The sequence below is a fragment of the Labrus mixtus genome, chromosome 1 (genome assembly GCF_963584025.1).
Source record: "Labrus mixtus chromosome 1, fLabMix1.1, whole genome shotgun sequence".
Classification (NCBI taxonomy): domain Eukaryota; kingdom Metazoa; phylum Chordata; class Actinopteri; order Labriformes; family Labridae; genus Labrus; species Labrus mixtus.
In genome coordinates, this window is record NC_083612.1 from 385,277 (window position 1) to 407,645 (window position 22,369).

Here is a 22,369-nt window from a genome sequence, read left to right on the forward strand (position 1 = left end):
CTTACAACTATTACAGATCAGAACAGATGTTTAACAATCAGCACTATCTCCAGCTGTGCGATGGGCCAGAAATATGCCCCAGCATATGCTGACATCTACCTGGCCCACTGGGAGGAAACGGCCTTCACCAAACTCCCCATCAAACCCCTCCTGTATTTCCGGTACCTGGACGACATCTTCGGCCTATGGGACGGTACACGACAGGACTTTTTTACTTTTCTGGACACCCTCAACTCACACCACCCTAAAATAAAACTCAAACACAACATTCAAACATCTTCAGTAGAGTTCTTGGACACCTGTGTCTTCTTCCGTACCTCCGGTGACCAGTCCAAAACACTGGCCACCAAAGTATATTTCAAAGACACAGACCGCCATGCACTCCTCCATAAAACTAGCTACCACCCGAGGCACACGTACAGAGGCCTGATAAAATCCCAGCTGATACGCTTCCACAGAATCTGCACCTTCCCAGAGCATGTGGAGGAGGCCACCAGCACCCTCTTTAGTGCGCTGAGGCCCAGGGGTTACTCGAGGCGCTTCCTCAGAACTATCAAGGCGGAGGTCGGCCGGACCTTCAACGAACGTTATAACAACCCGAGTGCCGGCCGTCCGGTCCTACTCTCGTCCCCATGGTTACAACATATTCGGAAAGTCTCAAAGACAACTTTGAGGGGGCGAGGGAGGGCTGTGACGTGCTGGCCGACTGTCGGCTGATCTCCGCCTACCGCAGAAATAAAAATCTTAAAGATATGCTGGTCCACACAAACCTCAACAGAGTGGAACAGAATGGGAAAGCGTCTCGAGGCTCGGACATTGGTTTTATCCGTCTCCCCCACATTTTTAACCCCTACGCCAGAGTCGGCACAAACCCGTGGCAGGCCTTGAAACCCAGTACCATTAATACAGTTTATGCTATCAGATGCAAGGCCTGCCACAGACTCTATGTGGGGGAGACAAAGAACAACATTACCACCAGAATAAAACAGCACCTTTACAAAATGAACAGCGGGAATGGTACCAGTGTCTTGTATGAACATTTTAAACTCCACGGCCAACACAATGTTGAGAGCATGGGTCTGGAGAGTAACAGGGACTGGACCCACTGTCCAGAGGCGAGCGGCGGAGAGGAAGTGGATCCACCGACTTAAAACTATAGACCCAACCGGTCTTAATGAAAAATACTAGGGTGGATCCACTTCCTTCTTTTTAATAAAGATTTTAGTATTTATAGAAATGCTGACCTCCTGGTCTCCCGGGGTCTCTCTTTTACTGGCTTTTATCAGGGGGGGCTCCCCCTGCTGGCGGGAAACCCTTTTATCCTTTCTCTTTTAATTTTTATTTTATGTGTATTTATGTCTTTCATTTTAGAGGTTTTACTAACATTGTACATAATAAACACTAAGTTATGATTTTATGTTTCATTTTATTAGATGTGGTTTAAAGCACTTTTTAACAGCACACTTCTGTGCCATAACACTTTTTAAATCCATGCAGGGAGGAGTGGCCCTTCTCTTAATCTCTTATTCCACTTTTACTTTAGCTTGGGATCCCGTCGGGGGAGTCCTCCTCTTAAACCAAAATTTTATTAATAAAGCTCTTTTAGTAAAACCTGCACTTTGCACTTTTATCCTTAATCTATTTATTTATTTTTTATATATTTATACATTTATTTATTTTCAAAGCTCTTACCTTTCTGATTTGAATGATGGGTTTTAGCTGTTTTGAATAAGTGAGTGCATATATAAATATTTTACTTTGATGGTTTTGTGTGTGTTTTATTCTGACTATTTTAGCACTTGTCTGTTAAAAGCACTTATTTTATTGTTTGATGTGTTTTAATCTATTCTAAGCACTTTATATATGCAGACCTTTTTAGACGGCTTTAATTCTTTCATTTCAGGGCACTTTTAAGATCTTTCCTTTATTTATTACTTTTATTTCCTTTAAGTGTTTTTAATATATTATTTAGCAGTGGCCGTCGTCTGGACACTCCTCAGATGGTTTTATCAGAGGTTCTGGGACACCGGAGGCTTTTAATTAACAATAGAGCTCCGCCTGCCTCTCCTGCGCAGTGGTCCGGTCACCCTTTTATCCAAATTTTAAAACTGTCTTAGAGGGCTTTTATCAAAACACCGTGGTGTGGTTTTTAAGGAGGTTTTTAAACATATTTAATAGCCATCGTCCCCCGAGTGCCCGTGGCCCTCGTAGTGTCCCCTACTTTACCTAACCCTAACCCTTACCCTAACTCTGATGGAGCCTTTAGAAATATTATTTTTAACCGCCCATTACCTGACTGTAAATGTTTTATTTGATTTTAATTACTGACTTATCACTGTAGTAATTTCAAGCTTTTCAATTATTTTAATGTATATATTTTATTGTTCTTATTGCTCTTTTATTGATTTTATTTTCTGTGGTAGCTTTATCTAATTTTTCCTTGTTTATCATTTCTGTATGTTTTTTCGGCATCATTGTAAATGAGGGTCGCCCTCAATGATCTCTCCGAGAACTTAAATAAAGATTGATGATGAGGTTAGATGTGATCTGTATTGTTGTATACTGGATTGAGAATACCTCCCTCCACATATAAACTGTTTCCACTTCCTCCTTGGGGGGAGACTTGGAGGAGGAGATTGGGGAGAGAGGCTGTTCCCTAATGCTTGTATCATTTTGATTGGAGTTTGTGTCAAGTGAATAAACATGTGTTGTTCAAATGTAACTCCTGGTCTCCTCTGGACATTTGTCACGGTTTTCGAGCTGGTCGTGACAAGGTCAACACCTTCCTCTGCCCCTTATTGAACAAACTTCATTTCCCAGGAGTCAATAACAATGTCCAAACCAGTGTTTATGTTGCAGATAATTATTTTAATAATATTGAGTGGAATGAAGAAAGTTTACATCACAATAGTAGGCTGTAAGACCAAAAACAGTTTGGCCTGAAATAATGAGAGCTAACAAGAAAAAGAAGTTCAAAGGTTATGTCTCGCATAATGTTTTAAAGGTCAGTCCGGTGGTCAGCAGAGAGTAAGCGATCAGCGTCTCCTGCGGCGCTTAATTGGAACATTCGTTGTTCCTCCAACACACTCTGCTCTGTTGCACAGACAGCTCTCCACTTTGGTGTACTTGTGGGGGATCTTAGTGCCATCTGTACATTCGAGATCCACTTGCCCCTCACTGGTGGTGGCTTCTTGGCAACATTCACACTGATGCATCATTGTGTTAGCTGCAGCAGAATACCTGCACACACACAAAGACAGCAACTCTTAACTTACACACATGGCTGGTCTCAGACACTGTTTCAGACACTTAGCATAACAGTCTAGTCCTGTCGATGGATAAAAAAACAACTATTTTAGCAGTCTATGGCTGAAAAATACACCTTTCAGACACTACAACAGAGTCAGCTGCTGGCTGAGGAGATCCACGGGAGCAGTTTTACATAAAGGCTGTGGTTTACTATTGACACTATTAACAGAATTTCCCCTTTAAGGATTTCACAATTACTCTTTAACTGTCCCAAACTGACTGCATTAAGCCATCTTTCATGCAAACTGAAAAAAACCAAACTTTTTACACTTTCTATTAAGCGGCTTATTTCTTCATGAGAGAACTGCACATCAATACAAAGTGACATCTTAGTGATTTTACAGATCACACTGAACTCCACATTTAGAAATGAATAGACTCACATGGACATGCTTCCACAGTGTCCAGCACAGTACGTCATGTTGACCGGCCTTGGGCTCTTACACTCGTTCACCTTGATGACCTCCTGCTTACTGAGGATTTCACAGACGCTGCGCAGCTTGCCTAGAAGACACAGTAACTGTTCAGTCAAGGATTCTAATAATGGCATGGAGCTTTGTCCTCCAACTTTGGAGTTATCATTGAAAAAACTTCAGCTCTGCTAACTTACAGGTTCTGCAGCATCCATTAGCGTCAATTGTCTCTGTGCCCTGAAAGAAGAAGACACATTTGATTTGTGAGTGAGACATGGATGATCTGTGTTTAGACAGGGCAAGGGTATCAGCTGCTGGTTTGATTAACTCACAGGTTCACAGTCCGAGGGGTTAAAGGTAGGACAAACAGTCTTGATCTCCTTAGTAACAAGCTGTCCATTGATATTCTCACAGGCAAACTGTACACACTTGTTGTCAGGAAGACTAAAAGTTTGGTTGATCTGTATTATCAGAGAGAGCAGAAGACAGGTCAGCCAATCAAACTTGGCCTTTAGACAAAGACAGTTTACCATACTAAAGCAATACAATGTGGCATTTTGTTTATTTTTTTATCACTTTTATTTAAAACATTTATGTTTTATTGATTTGTTATAGATTTACAAGGTTTCCCTTTTTTATACGTGAATAGGCTCAAACAGTGACAAAACTGACCTCCACTATATGAGTTGTGTTGTCAGGTGCAACAAGGAAACAGCTCTTCTGGACGCACTTCCCACAACACTGGTCAGGTACCTCCTGGTATTCAAAACCCTAGAGACAGACGGGGAGAAGGAGATTAAAAATTCACTTTTCTGGTTTTACGAGTGACTTAATGTGCCAAAGACAAAAATATGGAACCAATAAGCCAACTAAAGTCAAAGTATGTTTTAAGCATATAAAAGCTTGGGTGACCAACAGATTCCAGCTACTGAAATATTTTATCAATGTTTGTTCTTCAACTGCCATAAAAAAAACTGTTAAAGCCTTTTTACACCTCCAGAACATAGCGAAAGGCAGACTGCTGTCTTAGAATGATACGGAAAAACACGTCCACCATGAAATCTTTAAGAGCTAAAGTGCTGTATTCCTCTTCTAGAACATTATGCTCCCAGAAGGCCGGCCTGCTCGTGATGCCTACTGTCTCTAAATGTACTATGAGCCTTCAGTTATCTGGGGTCTCATTTATAACCGTTGCGTACGCACAAAACGGGGTCTGAAACTTTTCCCACACAAAGTTTGTGATCTATAAAAAAAACCTGACGGTAAAATGTGCGCACCGGTAATCAAACTGTGACCCAGGCGTACGTTCATTTTGGAGGCATGGAAAATTGGTGACACAGACGGTGAAGTGGTGAATTGAAGCCTGCAGATACATACTGATGTCTCTAACACATTTTATTTCACTAAATATCAAACTTTACTGACAGATCCACGTCATCAGAATCATTCAAACCGAGGGTTTTATTTAGGCTATAATCACGCATGTAGTGAGCCGTTTCCGATAAGTAACTTTCATTATGATATAAACATATAAAAAATAAAAAATCTAAGTCCGTCACATGCATATTGCATCAGCGCCGTCTCGCCTTCTTTATCCCGGACAGACCTCAGAGGACCGGACTTATACACTAATGTAATCACTGATGTAGAGTTAAACATTAGACTAACACAGAGACCATAGAGCCTCCAGTTTTCATTAATATATTTAAATATCGAGCATTTATGATCAAGTGTGGTCTTTAGTTTTAATAAAGATGACTGCGTCAAGACGCACAGAGCGCACAGAGACACGGCGGTGGCTTCACACATTTCACCTCCTCCAGACTCAGCGCATCTTCATCAGCTGCACGTATTTATTCTGTAAATAATTCAAGTGTGGACATTAAGTCGGGGAATCTCTGACAGGATCATTAGGTCTATATATCCTCATAATGAGTCACAGAGCAGACGGAGATGCCCACGAAAATATGTGGCCAACAATTAAACGTTTTTGTTTAATAGTTAGTTTTGATTAATAATATCAAACAGTGAGGGAGACTGCTGACTGACGTGACCTCTCTGCCACTATATGAAGAAGTCAGTGTGGGTCCTGTAAACATGTAAACATTGTAGATATACTCGTGTGTAATGATGAACGCTGGTTGTTTTGGCGCTGTAGGAGGACAGGGTGAATGCAGCAGCGACGTGGTGTCAGTCTCTGACTTCAGTTTGTGATCCTCCTGCTGCAGTAAACTATCCATATGTCCATTTTAACCTTCACTTCATTCACAAACTCCTCTGTTTCTGGGTCAGAAAGTTTCGTTTCTTTGTCTAAACTTCCGGGTTTCGCCGTGATCCAGCGCTGGAAACCTTAGCTCCGCCCCCTCGTTTGTATGCATGGTCATTCACGACCTGATTTGCATTGACCGTTTATGGTTGATTGTGGGCATGTAGAGGGCGGAACATGGGACTAATCTACGTGCGCACATTTCCAGGTGGATCTTGATTTATAAAGGGAACATTGCGTGCAGGTGTGCGTACGAACGGTTTTATGAATCTGAATCATTTTGTGCGCACGCCATTTCAGGGTTTTTGGCGCACGTACATTTTTAGTATGGATTCTACGCACTCTTTTATAAATGAGACCCCTGGTCTGCTCGTGGTACCTACGGTTTCTAAATGTACTATGGGAGGTAGAGCCTTCAGTTATCAGGCCTGCTCGTGGTACAGTCTCTAAATGTACTATGGGAGGTAGAGCCTTCAGTTATCAGGCCTGCTCGTGGTACCTACAGTCTCTAAATGTACTATGGGAGGTAGAGCCTTCAGTTATCAGGCCTGCTCGTGGTACCTACAGTCTCTAAATGTACTATGGGAGGTAGAGCCTTCAGTTATCAGGCCTGCTCGTGGTACCTACAGTCTCTAAGTGTACTATGGGAGGTAGAGCCTTCAGTTATCTGGTCTGCTCGTGGTACCTACAGTCTCTAAATGTACTATGGGAGGTAGAGCCTTCAGTTATCAGGCCTGCTCGTGGTACCTACGGTCTCTAAATGTACTATGGGAGGTAGAGCCTTCAGTTATCAGGCCTGCTCGTGGTACCTACGGTCTCTAAGTGTACTATGGGAGGTAGAGCCTTCAGTTATCAGGCCTGCTCGTGGTACCTACGGTCTCTAAGTGTACTATGGGAGGTAGAGCCTTCAGTTATCAGGCCTGCTCGTGGTACCTACGGTCTCTAAGTGTACTATGGGAGGTAGAGCCTTCAGTTATCAGGCCTGCTCGTGGTACCTACGGTCTCTAAGTGTACTATGGGAGGTAGAGCCTTCAGTTATCAGGCCTGCTCGTGGTACCTACGGTCTCTAAATGTACTATGGGAGGTAGAACCTTCAGTTATCAGACCTGCTCGTGGTACCTACGGTCTCTAAATGTACTATGGGAGGTAGAGCCTTCAGTTATCAGGCCTGCTCGTGGTACCTAGGGTCTCTAAATGTACTATTGGAGGTAGAGCCTTCAGTTATCAGGCCTGCTCGTGGTACCTACAGTCTCTAAATGTACTATGGGAGGTAGAGCCTTCAGTTATCAGGCCTGCTCGTGGTACCTACAGTCTCTAAATGTACTATGGGAGGTAGAGCCTTCAGTTATCAGGCCTGCTCGTGGTACCTAGGGTCTCTAAATGTACTATTGGAGGTAGAGCCTTCAGTTATCAGACCTGCTCGTGGTACCTACGGTCTCTAAATGTACTATGGGAGGTAGAGCCTTCAGTTATCAGGCCTGCTCGTGGTACCTAGGGTCTCTAAATGTACTATTGGAGGTAGAGCCTTCAGTTATCAGACCTGCTCGTGGTACCTACGGTCTCTAAATGTACTATGGGAGGTAGAACCTTCAGTTATCAGGCCTGCTCGTGGTACCTACAGTCTCTAAATGGACTATGGGAGGTAGAGCCTTCAGTTATCAGGCCTGCTCGTGGTACCTACAGTCTCTAAATGTACTATGGGAGGTAGAGCCTTCAGTTATCTGGTGTGCTCGTGGTACCTACAGTCTCTAAATGTACTATGGGAGGTAGAGCCTTAAGTTATCAGGCCTGCTCGTGGTACCTACAGTCTCTAAATGTACTATGGGAGGTAGAGCCTTCAGTTATCAGGCCTGCTCGTGGTACAGTCTCTAAATGTACTATGGGAGGTAGAGCCTTCAGTTATCAGGCCTGCTCGTGGTACAGTCTCTAAATGTACTATGGGAGGTAGAGTCTTCAGTTATCAGGCCTGCTCGTGGTACCTACGGTCTCTAAATGTACTATTGGAGGTAGAGCCTTCAGTTATCAGACCTGCTCGTGGTACCTACGGTCTCTAAATGTACTATGGGAGGTAGAGCCTTCAGTTATCAGGCCTGCTCGTGGTACCTACGGTCTCTAAATGCACTATGGGAGGTAGAGCCTTCAGTTATCAGGCCTGCTCGTGGTACCTACGGTCTCTAAATGTACTATGGGAGGTAGAGCCTTCAGTTATCAGACCTGCTCGTGGTACCTACGGTCTCTAAATGCACTATGGGAGGTAGAGCCTTCAGTTATCAGGCCTGCTCGTGGTACCTACGGTCTCTAAATGCACTATGGGAGGTAGAGCCTTCAGTTATCTGGTCTGCTCGTAGTACCTACGGTCTCTAAATGTACTATGGGAGGTAGAGCCTTAAGTTATCAGGCCTGCTCGTGGTACCGACAGTCTCTAAATGTACTATGGGAGGAAGAGCCTTCAGTTATCAGGCCTGCTCGTGGTACCTACAGTCTCTAAATGTACTATGGGAGGTAGTGCCTTCAGTTATCAGACCTGCTCGTGGTACCTACAGACCCTTAATGTAAAAACCCCAATTCCAATGACGTTGGGACGTTATGTAAAACGTAAATAAAAACCGAATACAATGATTTGCAAATCCTTTTCAACCTATATTCAATTAAATACACTAGAGAAGTCTTTAAACTTTCCTTTTTTATAAAGCTTACAGTAAGGACTAGCTCAGGCCTGGACCAGCCCCTAACAATTTGGCCATAGGCTAAAACTCTATTTATCTGTATGCATTAATGTTATATTAATGCATTGACTAAATGTATATTTTCTTCTGTGCTCTCTAGTGTCGCAGGCTCCTCTAGATCATAGTTGGTGACTGCCTGCTACCAGAGACCTGCTTGACTTCTACCCTGCAACTATTAATATCGTTCATGCTTATCAATCATCATTATCATTGCTATAGTTGGGTATATCTTATATCAAATATATTTATACTACAATTGTTGGGATTATAACTATAACTTTGTATTATTCATTGTTTTTGTTTGTTGTTGCTGTTTGTACATCTCCCTGTCAGTTGTAGCACATTCAGGGATTCAACAGCATTGTGTTTTATGAAGTCATCTTTAGCAATTAAAAACAAACTTCAACTTCCACCCCCCTTTTTCTTACATGCAAGAAAAGGGTTCATCACGCAAAATCCAGAAGTGAGCCCCTACCCCAAACAATTTTTATACTGCTATTTGTCTTCACCTATTTTCTCATGCTTTCTGGTGCAAATTGACTTTGACTTTGACTTGACTTTTAGTTGTTTTGTCTCCATCTTGCAAATTCACTTTTTACACCCACAGTTTGGACCTGCTGAGTTTTCCTTCTCAGTTATCACAAATATTTAATTTGCTACTAAATAGCAAAACAACTATGCAATTTACAGAACTTGTCAACAGGTACAATGTCAATGCTTTGAGCTTTACTTTGCAGCTGGATTGCTGACAAGAAAACCTTCAATGACCTTGCACCATGAGCTTCTTACCACACACTATAATACCATAAATAGTAATGGGATTGGTAGCCCCAGATTTTCAGGTCAGGTTGTTTATTATTTATCCCTTTCAAGCCTTGTTTTGCTCATATACAAAAAATACTATATAATCCTAAATTGTGTTCCATCAAGAGTGCTTATGACATAGTAGAAAATGTGTGAGCGTAAAGTCAAACCTATGAATGGGCTTACTTCAGAACAGCTTCTGTTGCAAACAATCGGTGTGCAGTGAATGATCTGCAGCTTGGATATTGGGTCCATTTTTGGGCCACAGTAACACTCCTGGCAGGGCCCAGGTACAGAAGGCTGTCCAGCTCCAGCTGTTGTTCCTGATGGTTGTCCAGCACCAACAGTTGTTCCTGATGGTTGTCCAGCACCAACAGTTGTTCCTGATGGTTGTCCAGCTCCAACAGTTGTTCCTGATGGTTGTCCAGCTCCAGCTGTTGTTCCTGATGGTTGTCCAGCTCCAACTGTTGTTCCTGATGGTTGTCCAGCACCAACTGTTGTTCCTGATGGTTGTCCAGCACCAACAGTTGTTCCTGATGGTTGTCCAGCACCAACAGTTGTTCCTGATGGTTGTCCAGCTCCAACAGTTGTTCCTGATGGTTGTCCAGCACCAACAGTTGTTCCTGATGGTTGTCCAGCACCAACAGTTGTTCCTGATGGTTGTCCAGCACCAACAGTTGTTCCTGATGGTTGTCCAGCTCCAGCTGTTGTTCCTGATGGTTGTCCAGCTCCAGCTGTTGTTCCTGATGGTTGTCCAGCACCAACAGTTGTTCCTGATGGTTGTCCAGCTCCAACAGTTGTTCCTGATGGTTGTCCAGCACCAGCTGTTGTTCCTGATGGTTGTCCAGCACCAACAGTTGTTCCTGATGGTTGTCCAGCACCAGCTGTTGTTCCTGATGGTTGTCCAGCTCCAGCTGTTGTTCCTGATGGTTGTCCAGCTCCAGCTGTTGTTCCTGATGGTTGTCCAGCTCCAGCTGTTGTTCCTGATGGTTGTCCAGCACCAGCTGTTGTTCCTGATGGTTGTCCAGCTCCAGCTGTTGTTCCTGATGGTTGTCCAGCTCCAACTGTTGTTCCTGATGGTTGTCCAGCTCCAACTGTTGTTCCTGATGGTTGTCCAGCACCAGCTGTTGTTCCTGATGGTTGTCCAGCACCAACAGTTGTTCCTGATGGTTGTCCAGCACCAACAGTTGTTCCTGATGGTTGTCCAGCTCCAACAGTTGTTCCTGATGGTTGTCCAGCTCCAGCTGTTGTTCCTGATGGTTGTCCAGCTCCAGCTGTTGTTCCTGATGGTTGTCCAGCACCAGCTGTTGTTCCTGATGGTTGTCCAGCTCCAGCTGTTGTTCCTGATGGTTGTCCAGCTCCAACTGTTGTTCCTGATGGTTGTCCAGCTCCAGCTGTTGTTCCTGATGGTTGTCCAGCTCCAACTGTTGTTCCTGATGGTTGTCCAGCTCCAACTGTTGTTCCTGATGGTTGTCCAGCACCAGCTGTTGTTCCTGATGGTTGTCCAGCTCCAACTGTTGTTCCTGATGGTTGTCCAGCTCCAACTGTTGTTCCTGATGGTTGTCCAGCTCCAACTGTTGTTCCTGATGGTTGTCCAGCTCCAACTGTTGTTCCTGATGGTTGTCCAGCTCCAACTGTTGTTCCTGATGGTTGTCCAGCTCCAGCTGTTGTTCCTGATGGCTGTCCTGGTCCAGCTGTTGTTCCAGATAGTGTTGGTGAGGATGTTGTTGTTGTTTCTAATGGTGAACCAGGTGTTGGGATTTTTTGACCTTGCTGAAAAAGTTAATTTGATTTATGTTAACTTTGATGTCATTTAAACATTAATATTTTATTTTAACCATTATTGGTTGGATAGAAAAAATAGGACCCATTGTTTCTTTATTTCCATAGTGAAGAAGTGTGAACATGAAGTCAATTTGACTAATTGGTAATTGATGTAATTGAAAGTCTAGGAAACTCATTCTAAATCATCATGGTTATAATAAGCTAATAGCTAAAAAGGTATAAAGGGGTCCTCTGGTCCATTGACAAATAGGTTAATTTATATGTTGACTTTGAGCTGTACACTTACCATGTACTCAGTACCTTCATAGACACATACACCTTTAGGTTCTGCAAAGACAAAACAGGGATAAGTCAGTACCAACACATTTCTAGTTAAAATTTGGTTAAAGAACTCTTCTGAGAAGCACAGCTGGTTATGAGAGAGACTAAAATTAGGAGGCATCTTTATGACCTACAAAAGCAAACAGGACCTTCAGGAAAAGATCAGAGAAGAGATAAGGGATATCATTTTGTCCACGTACACTGAGATCGGGACACAAAATTGTTATTTTTCTACAGTAGCTTTAAGTACTTAGACTGAAGCCTGGTAATCATGTTAACTTGTTAAACTGTCTTTAACAAAACAACATTCATTACAAATGAACCACCAGCAAATTCTGTTACTCCTGGTGAACGATGCACACTTGGAATCACATACCACACTTGTAGGATTTGCAGCAGGTGCCATTTGTGTATGTCAGTTCAAAGCCCAGCGGACAGGTCATTGGAATAGGACACATGTTTGCGTCACATTCTGTTCAGGACAAGAGAATTGAATTACTATGAGTCTGTGTCCTACATTTACCTATTTGTACTCTTTGTAACAATTTATACATTTAGAATAAGTTGAGAGCCAGGCTCTGTTTACATAAACTTACTTGTAAGCACATCAGTACAAGTGTGACCTACATTTAAATGAGGACAATTTTATAAATACATTACATGTATGCACTTATGTCTGTCAAAAGTACTCCTTTGTTTTGAAGAGGTTAAACGTGGCTTCAGAGTGGACCTGTAGTTATGCCACCTTTGCATTATTCTGAAAGACGGTTTTCCAAGAGCATTTTGATGAAATTTAAACTAACAGCAGAATGTATGGTTTTTATGTGTAGTTCAAAGACTTTTAGTCACTAACAGTTTGCTCTTGTTTTTTTTCAAGCCTTGTTGATATTGACTGGCTTTAGAGTTGCAGAAGTTGTCTGTTGTGTCTAGTTCAGTACAGACTGTGTAACAGCTGAGGTGACAATGGATACTAACTCAGAGGAGGGGGGATTCACAACAGTCAGTTCAGTGTTAAAGATTCAGTTATATAACACATCTACTTTTATGAAGCTAACACTGACCACATGAATATTGCGAGCAACAGCCGTCTGTCTTCGTGACTAGCTTATAGCCGGGGTCGCTGCAGTCGGGGATCGGCATGGTTTGGCATGGAGTGGGATCACACTGGACGCTCATGGAGTCCTTGTCGCAGACACAGGTCTTACAGCCACTTGTCCATGTTTCACCGGGCTGGTTATCAGACAAACAGTTCAGACTTATAGCTTTGCTTTGCTATTGTACACAATAATACACGTTAGAGGAAGAGTTCTCACCATTTTTGGTTTCCCATCAGGTCCTGTACAATCTGAAATTCCAACAGAGACCATTAAATACTGACTGATGGCTTTGGTGTGAAATATTCCACGACCCTATGAAAGCTTGTCTTCTATAGGATCTCTTACCACAAGAGGAGACACATGTTTCATAGACATTGTTAAATAAGGTGGTGCCTTCAGGACAGAAGCAACCCTCTTTAGTGTCATTAGTGAGTAGAGCGGATCCTGCATGGTACAAGTTGTTGTATCTGATATCAAAAATGAAATAAATGGTTATTTCAGTGGTGTAAACTTTTGGTGTCATAGTCACAAAACAGCACTTAAGTGTTAATGTTCACTCTGTTGAAGAATTTTTCAAACAAGCTATGCTCATTTTCATTCATTATATAAGTATTTGATTCAGGAAGACAAATCATACATGATAAAGGACGAGAATTATATTGTATTGATTTATTTAACCTATATTTAACCAGGAAAAGTCTCATTGAGATCAAGAGGGTGCTGGCCAAGACAGGCAGCAGAACAATTAACTTTGTTTCAGCCATAAAACACTTAACACACAATTAACATAAATAAAGTAACAACAAAATATGATAAATATTCATCAAAATATATCCTAAATAATCAACAAGGGATCAAAAAGGGGCAAAACGAGTCAGTTAAAACATTACATACAGTTAGATATGCCCACCTCCAGATCATTAAGAAGACCTAAAGACCTGAGGATTTAAAGTATCTTGCAAACGATTCCAAGAAGAGGAAGCAGCATACTTGAACGCACTTTTTCCCAATTTAGTACGGGCTTTAGGGATGGTTAGAAGGTATAAATCCTGCGAGCGAAGATTGTAACTTCCAGTACTTTTTTGAAGTATGTAGCTCTGTAGGTATGATGGAAGCAGACAGAGAATTCCCTTATAAATAAAAATATGCCAGTGGTTTAGTCTATGGGCAGACAAGGCAGACCAACCAACTCGAGCATAGAAGGAGCAGTGGTGAGTAAGTGCTTAAAGATTGGTGATAAACCTCAGTGCCCCATGGTAGACAGTATCTAGCGCATGTAGGCTTTGCAAAGATGCATGCATGTAAATAGCATCGCCACAGTCCAGCACCCTCCACACTGAAGATACATTAAACAGCCTCCACACTGAAGATACATAAAACAGCCTCCACACTGAAGATACATAAAACAGCCTCCACACTGAAGAGATATAAAACAGCCTCCACACTGAAGAGATATAAAACATCCTCCACACTGAAGATACATAAAACAGCCTCCACACTGAAGATACATAAAACAGCCTCCACACTGAAGAGATATAAAACAGCCTCCACACTGAAGAGATATAAAACAGGCTCCACACACTAAAGATTTGTAAAACAGCCTTCACACTGAAGATACATAAAACAGCCTCCACACTGAAGAGATATAAAACAGCCTCCACACTGAAGAGATATAAAACAGCCTCGACACACTAAAGATTTATAAAACAGCCTCCACACTGAAGATTTATAAAACAGCCTCCACACTGAAGATTTATAAAACAGCCTCCACACTGAAGATTTATAAAACAGCCTCCACACTAAAGATTTATAAAACAGCCTCCACACTGAAGATTTATAAAACAGCCTCCACACACTAAAGATTTATGAAACAGCCTCCACACACTAAAGATATATAAAACAGCCTCCACACTGAAGATTTATAAAACAGCCTCCACACACTAAAGATATATAAAACAGCCTCCACACACTAAAGATTTATAAAACAGCCTCCACACTGAAGATTTATAAAACAGCCTCCACACACTAAAGATTTATAGAACAGCCTCCACACACTAAAGATATATAAAACAGCCTCCACACACTAAAGATTTATAAAACAGCCTCCACACACTAAAGATTTATAAAACAGCCTCCACACACTAAAGATTTATGAAACAGCCTCCACACACTAAAGATTTATGAAACAGCCTCCACACACTAAAGATATATAAAACAGCCTCCACACACTAAAGATTTATGAAACAGCCTCCACACACTAAAGATTTATGAAACAGCCTCCACACACTAAAGATTTATGAAACAGCCTCCACACACTAAAGATTTATAAAACAGCCTCCACACTGAAGAGATATAAAACAGCCTCCACACTGAAGAGATATAAAACAGCCTCCACACTGAAGAGATATAAAACAGCCTCCACACTGAAGAGATATAAAACAGGCTCCACACACTAAAGATTTGTAAAACAGCCTTCACACTGAAGATACATAAAACAGCCTCCACACTGAAGAGATATAAAACAGGCTCCACACACTAAAGATTTGTAAAACAGCCTTCACACTGAAGATACATAAAACAGCCTCCACACTGAAGAGATATAAAACAGCCTCCACACTGAAGAGATATAAAACAGCCTCCACACACTAAAGATTTATAAAACAGCCTCCACACTGAAGATACATAAAACAGCCTCCACACTGAAGAGATAAAAAACAGCCTCCACACACTAAAGATTTATAAAACAGCCTCCACACTGAAGATACATAAAACAGCCTCCACACTGAAGATAAATAAAACAGCCTCCACACACTAAAGATTTATAAAACAGCCTCCACACTGAAGATACATAAACAGCCTCCACACACTAAAGATTTATAAAACAGCCTCCACACTGAAGATACATAAACAGCCTCCACATACTAAAGATTTATAAAACAGCCTCCACACTGAAGATACATAAAACAGCCTCCACACTGAAGAGCTATAAAACAGCCTCCACACACTAAAGATTTATAAAACAGCCTCCACACTGAAGATACATAAAACAGCCTCCACACTGAATATACATAAAACAGCCTCCACACACTAAAGATTTATGAAACAGCCTCCACACTGAAGATAGATAAAACAGCCTCCACACTGAAGATACATAAAACAGCCTCCACACTGAGGATACATAAAACAGCCTCCACACTGAAGATAGATAAAACAGCCTCCACACTAAAGATTTATAAAACAGCCTCCACACTGAAGAGATATAAAACAGCCTCCACACACTAAGGATTTATAGAACAGCCTCCACACACTAAAGATTTATAAAACAGCCTTCACACTGAAGATACATAAAACAGCCTACACACTGAAGATACATAAAACAGCCTCCACACTGAAGAGATATAAAACAGCCTCCACACACTAAAGATTTATAAAACAGCCTCCACACACTAAAGATTTATAAAACAGCCTCCACACTGAAGATACATAAAACAGCCTCCACGCTGAAGATACATAAAACAGCCTCCACACTGAAGAGATAAAAAACAGCCTCCACACTAAAGATTTATAAAACAGCCTCCACACTGAAGAGCTATAAAACAGCCTCCACACACTAAAGATTTATAAAACAGCCTCCACACTGAAGATACATAAAACAGCCTCCACACTGAAGATACATAAAACAGCCTCCACACTGAAGAGCTATAAAACAGCCTCCACACTGAAGAGATATAAAACAGCCTCCACACTGAAGATTTATAAAACAGCCTCCACACTGAAGATACATAAAACAGCCTCCACACTGAAGAGATAAAAAACAGCCTCCACACACTAAAGATTTATAAAACAGCCTTCACACTGAAGATACATAAAGCAGCCTCCACACACTAAAGATTTATAAAACAGCCTCCACACACTAAAGATTTATAAAACAGCCTCCACACACTAAAGATTTATAAAACAGCCTCCACACTGAAGATACGTAAAACAGCCTCCACACTGAAGATACATAAAACAGCCTCCACACACTAAAGATTTATAAAACAGCCTCCACACTGAAGATACATAAAACAGCCTCCACACACTAAAGATTTATAAAACAGCCTCCACACTGAAGATACATAAAACAGCCTCCACACACTAAAGATTTATAAAACAGCCTCCACACTGAAGATACATAAAACAGCCTCCACACACTAAAGATTTATAAAACAGCCTCCACACACTAAAGATTTATAAAACAGCCTCCACACTGAAGATACATAAAATAGCCTCCACACACTAAAGATTTATAAAACAGCCTCCACACTGAAGATATATAAAACAGCCTCCACACTGAAGAGATATAAAACAGCCTCCACACTGAAGATATATAAAACAGCCTCCACACTGAAGATACATAAAACAGCCTCCACACACTAAAGATTTATAAAACAGCCTCCACACTGAAGAGATATAAAACAGCCTCCACACACTAAAGATTTATAAAACAGCCTCCACACTGAAGATACATAAAACAGCCTCCACACACTAAAGATTTATAAAACAGCCTCCACACTGAAGATACATAAAACAGCCTCCACACACTAAAGATTTATAAAACAGCCTCCACACTGAAGATACATAAAACAGCCTCCACACACTAAAGATTTATAAAACAGCCTCCACACTGAAGATACATAAAACAGCCTCCACACACTAAAGATTTATAAAACAGCCTCCACACTGAAGAGATATAAAACAGCCTCCACACATTAAAGATTTATAAAACAGCCTCCACACACTAAAGATTTATAAAACAGCCTCCACACACTAAAGATTTATAAAACAGCCTCCACACACTGAAGAGATATAAAACAGCCTCCACACTGAAGAGATATAAAACAGCCTCCACACTGAAGATTTATAAAACAGCCTCCACACTGAAGAGATATAAAACAGCCTCCACACTGAAGAGATATAAAACAGCCTCCACACTGAAGATACATAAAACAGCCTCCACACATTAAAGATTTATAAAACAGCCTCCACACTGAAGAGATATAAAACAGCCTCCACACTGAAGAGATATAAAACAGCCTCCACACTGAAGATTTATAAAACAGCCTCCACACTGAAGAGATATAAAACAGCCTCCACACACTAAAGATTTATAAAACAGCCTCCACACTGAAGAGATATAAAACAGCCTCCACACACTAAAGATTTATAAAACAGCCTCCACACTGAAGAGATATAAAACAGCCTCCACACTGAAGAGATATAAAACAGCCTCCACACTGAAGAGATATAAAACAGCCTCCACACTGAAGATTTATAAAACAGCCTCCACACTGAAGAGATATAAAACAGCCTCCACACTGAAGAGATATAAAACAGCCTCCACACTGAAGATTTATAAAACAGCCTCCACACTGAAGAGATATAAAACAGCCTTCACACATTAAAGATTTATAAAACAGCCTCCACACTGAAGAGATATAAAACAGCCTACACACACTAAAGATTTATAAAACAGCCTCCACACTGAAGATATATAAAACAGCCTCCACACTGAAGATATATAAAACAGCCTCCACACTGAAGATATATAAAACAGCCTCCACACACTAAAGATTTATAAAACAGCCTTCACACTGAAGAGAGATAAAACAGTGACAGAGATTTATTTAAAGTATCACATATGCTCCCATTGCCTTTAAAGACTGATGAACTACTTAGTCAAATGAACGTAACTGTAAATGTGACTATTCCTTCCCTTGATTTAATGAACAATTATAAAATGAGTCCTGACAATGGACACCTCAAAGGAGTCAAGGTGTTTTTATCATGAGGACTCTAACGATAAATCAGAGTTTGTTGTAGCTAGGGTTAGGGTTTAAGTTTAAACGATGTAAATATAGACAAACACAAAGCACCAAACAAAGTTACCTGTAATTGCATGTTTTCTCCACAGCAGGGCCGCAGGCTTTGTACACTTTGTTGTCTGGACACTTGTGCTCTGTAAAATGAATAAATATTCATATCTACATTTTTGAACCCTCCACACAAAAACGAGTTTTTGACATTATAGAAGGTAAATCTCACCACACAGCCCGTTGGTGGCATTCCTCCAGTCAATACAGATTCCTTTGTTGGAGCACTCGGAAGCGTACGCCGCCAGGCTTGAGCAGGTGAAATTTTCATTGTTGCAGATGTCTGACCGACAGGATGCTACGAAGACTGCTGGGGATATGACTGAGTTGCACGACTCAAATAAACTAAAAAGATACACAAACAAAGAAGAGCACTCTGTCAGATAAAGCGTTTCCAAAAAAGTTCTGCGTTCAGACGACGTGATGCATGACATCAGTATTTGTGATGTCGATGCTTTTTAAAATTGAAATTATTTTATCCATCTTCTAATCATTCTTCTGATGTTTTACTACTCCATCATTTGTTGCTGTTATAAATTTAAGGATCTGCCTTCACTTTTATTTCCTGTGATGTGATGTAATCGTTTTCTTATCTAATCATGTTCTGATCTTTGATTTCATTCCTTTCCTCTTTTGCTTTACTGCTTTAGCTGCTTTTCCTGACCTGCACTTTGTGTAATTTTGATTCTTTATAATTGCAACAAACTCTCACCTGCTGGTCAGGAGGTCACAGATGGCCGGTCTGCAGGGAAGCTGTGTTGTGACTGCTGTGGTCTCAGGTGTAGTTGTTATTGGTGAGGGTTGTGTGGGGACTACACAGGGTACACCTGGGACCACCCACTGGCCTGCATTGGCTGAGCAGTTTCCCACGATGCCGTTTGGAGAGCGGCAGTCGTTGAACTGTGAGTTGTCACAGGTCCCTGGATGAGGAGAAGTGGCAGCAGTTCATACATGACCAGTCTCTGAGGATGACCTCTGTTGTTTTATGATGCTTATGCACACTATCAGTCCTTCTGTTAGTTGGCATTCATCTCTGTTGTAGGATGATAACTGTAAATCATTGTTAACATCTCCTGTGATCATACATTGTTTATAAGAAGTCTCTCTACCTCCACCCCCTCACAATCAGCTCACAGACCTCTGTGAACCAGAAGATCTGATTAGTCACTGAACAAAGTTTCATAAAGGTTAAGCTCTAACCCTGAACTTTACCTGTTCCAGAGCAGTTCAGGTTACCATGGTGATCTACCCCATTAAGAAGTGAAGTGAACCACATTCGTAGTACTGAATAGCCCAAGTTAACCCTGAAGTTACCTCCATAACCAAAAGTGCCTCGTAGTACAGGCCCATGGTTTTCCAATGTGGATGACCAAATATGACCTCAGAAACAAAAACAGCGATGTGTGTGTGTGTGTGTGTGTGTGTGTGTGTGTGTGTGTGTGTTCTGGTTACTCACCACACTGTCCCTCAGTATTCCCACCAAATAGAGCGTTTGGAAGGTAAATGCTAAATGACGTTAAACTATAGTCCACTTTAGTCCTAATGGCAGGTATTTCCAAAGTGACCGCTACGTCTGTGCTAGTGAAGAACAGCTCAGAGTTGGAGTAGGTGGGATAGATTCGTTTGTCATTCAGGTACACCTGTACACACATGAAGACGAAACACAGACACTTCAAACTTCAACTGATCACAGCACTCTGACAGACAACCCACCACATTTAATTATCATTCATGAAGTTTATTTACACATCTGTCTTTTTGCAAATGTTACTTACCCCATTGCCTACATCCTTTATCTTAGTCAAAACAATCTTGTAAGACTGGAAATAAACAACCACGGCCTGGGGACAGAAGGAGCTGTCTATGGGATCACACACTTGATTATCCACCAAGATGGTCAGATTGTATTTATCAGTTATCTCTTTGACCAGGTAGAAATTGCAGTACTGTTGGAAAGAGTAACTTTTTCCATCAAATGTGATGTATTGCACCTTATTCAAGACAGTGCACACACCTGCAGGAGAAGAAGAACAAACACACTTTAAGTTAGTAAGAACTGGAACGAACAACACATGATTACTTCTTCAGTAGATTGACAGACAGACAGACAGATAAAAAGAATCCCTTGTGTATGTGTGCTGATAAAGACATGAACTGTTCAGACCAAAACTGTCTTTTGTACCAGGCTGTAAACATGCTGTAAAATTAATACGGGTGTTTTCGGGTCTTTCAAAGATGTCCTCAAGTGGAAACTCGATGAACTGCAGTTGTTTACAGTTACCCATTGGCTAAATGAACAACATCTTAATGCTGCTTGATTTTTAGTTTGTGACGAGTTGTTTTAGTACTGAATATTTTACGACAACTGAACACTGTACAAGTGTCCTACTCTAAAACAAGTTCTACTTTATCACAGCTTGCTCTAAATGGGATCATTATGTCAAAATGAACATTGTTCTTTGTTGAAAAGGATTTGAACAAAGTTTGAGTCCATGAACTCATGAGGAAATAATGCTGATAGAAGAAACATCTGCATCCACTTCACCGTACACACAGGAGGCTACACCCTGTTTTTAAGGAAGTCCATGGGGTAGGCAAAGCTCTGTGTAAAAAAACTGCAGTTCCTCGAGTGCCTTCTTTAGGCTAGCTGCAAAAGCACAGGAAGTCACACACCCATTCAAAAAAGCCAATTTAGTGATCAGAAATAAACATGTTAACAACTTGAGAATTTGGTCTGAAAAGTGGATTTATTTATCGGCAAACACTGCACAGGAGGCGACTGTTTTACAGCTCATCTGTTTATGAAGGATAAGAGTTATTCATAGTTAGGGGTGTGGCTGAGTAGACTGACAGGTGGGGGTGTTGAAGCAATTTGTCAGGAGGTTTAAGCCCACCTTAGCTTCGGCTGTTTGACTGGTTGATTGAAAGTTTGGTTGACACAGTACTCCCAAACGTCTCTTAAACAACCAATGGATGACATCACTGAGACTACAACCACGTTTAATACAGTCCATGGTGTAGGTGGCTTTCCAAGAACCAGTCCTAGAGCTCACCGTGTAAGGACAACTACAACAAACAGTCTTATATTTGTGGCAGATGAACTCATAAAACCATAGGATGTATTTAAACAATGCTGCAGTGTAAAGGGTTTTTCTTTTGCAGAGGGGATGTCATTGCTTAGAGTCCTAGCACAATGAAACAAGATATTCTACGAATAGTGAAAAACTTTGATCAAACGTTACAATTTTCTACTTACATTCACATTCATAGTGGTAGCAGCATCTGTTTTCATCATAGACCTTAACTGCTTTACGTCCATTGGTACAGATGAGTGGTTCTTCTTGTGGACAGGTATAAGGTTTTTTTATTACCGTGCCATTTTCGCAGATAGCAATGATGGTGCAGTTGTCAATCATCACAGTTTCTTTATTCTGTAAGGATTGAGAAGCACAAAATCATTTAGGAGGAAACATTCATATCTTCAAGAAAAGTTATATTTTACACCAATGATGCATACTGTAATCTCAATCCAAATATCCCCAAATTGCTCTTTGTGGTTTATTTGCATGTCATTCTGTTAATTTCAGGATAACTTCTTTAAAGAATAACGTATTACTCCACTGGAAACTTTAAGTTGAAGTGGTTCGTATGCAATGATAACTGCTGACATTATGGATGCAATAATTAATCCTCACAACCAATACATATGATCCTGGAGGAAATCCACAGATAAGGT

At 41.1% G+C, this 22,369-nt stretch overlaps 1 protein-coding gene across 1 annotated transcript in view; it reads right to left on the minus strand.

Annotated features, from left to right (window-relative positions):
* Positions 1 to 2,847: 2,847 nt before the first annotated feature.
* Positions 2,848 to 22,369, minus strand: part of LOC132978567 (mucin-2-like) — a 78,182-nt gene continuing 58,660 nt past the window's right edge. The window contains exons 37-53 of the mRNA XM_061043774.1: positions 21,890 to 22,064; positions 20,409 to 20,647; positions 20,090 to 20,273; positions 19,346 to 19,553; positions 18,806 to 18,978; positions 18,650 to 18,719; positions 13,067 to 13,188; positions 12,938 to 12,969; positions 12,686 to 12,854; positions 12,001 to 12,096; positions 11,590 to 11,630; positions 9,705 to 11,291; positions 4,395 to 4,493; positions 4,055 to 4,183; positions 3,920 to 3,959; positions 3,693 to 3,813; positions 2,848 to 3,240 (exon numbers count right to left, since the gene is read on the minus strand). Coding sequence (XP_060899757.1) covers positions 3,036 to 3,240; positions 3,693 to 3,813; positions 3,920 to 3,959; positions 4,055 to 4,183; positions 4,395 to 4,493; positions 9,705 to 11,291; positions 11,590 to 11,630; positions 12,001 to 12,096; positions 12,686 to 12,854; positions 12,938 to 12,969; positions 13,067 to 13,188; positions 18,650 to 18,719; positions 18,806 to 18,978; positions 19,346 to 19,553; positions 20,090 to 20,273; positions 20,409 to 20,647; positions 21,890 to 22,064 — 3,690 coding nt within the window. The 3' untranslated portion in view covers positions 2,848 to 3,035. The remainder of the gene's footprint in view (positions 3,241 to 3,692; positions 3,814 to 3,919; positions 3,960 to 4,054; positions 4,184 to 4,394; positions 4,494 to 9,704; positions 11,292 to 11,589; positions 11,631 to 12,000; positions 12,097 to 12,685; positions 12,855 to 12,937; positions 12,970 to 13,066; positions 13,189 to 18,649; positions 18,720 to 18,805; positions 18,979 to 19,345; positions 19,554 to 20,089; positions 20,274 to 20,408; positions 20,648 to 21,889; positions 22,065 to 22,369) is intronic.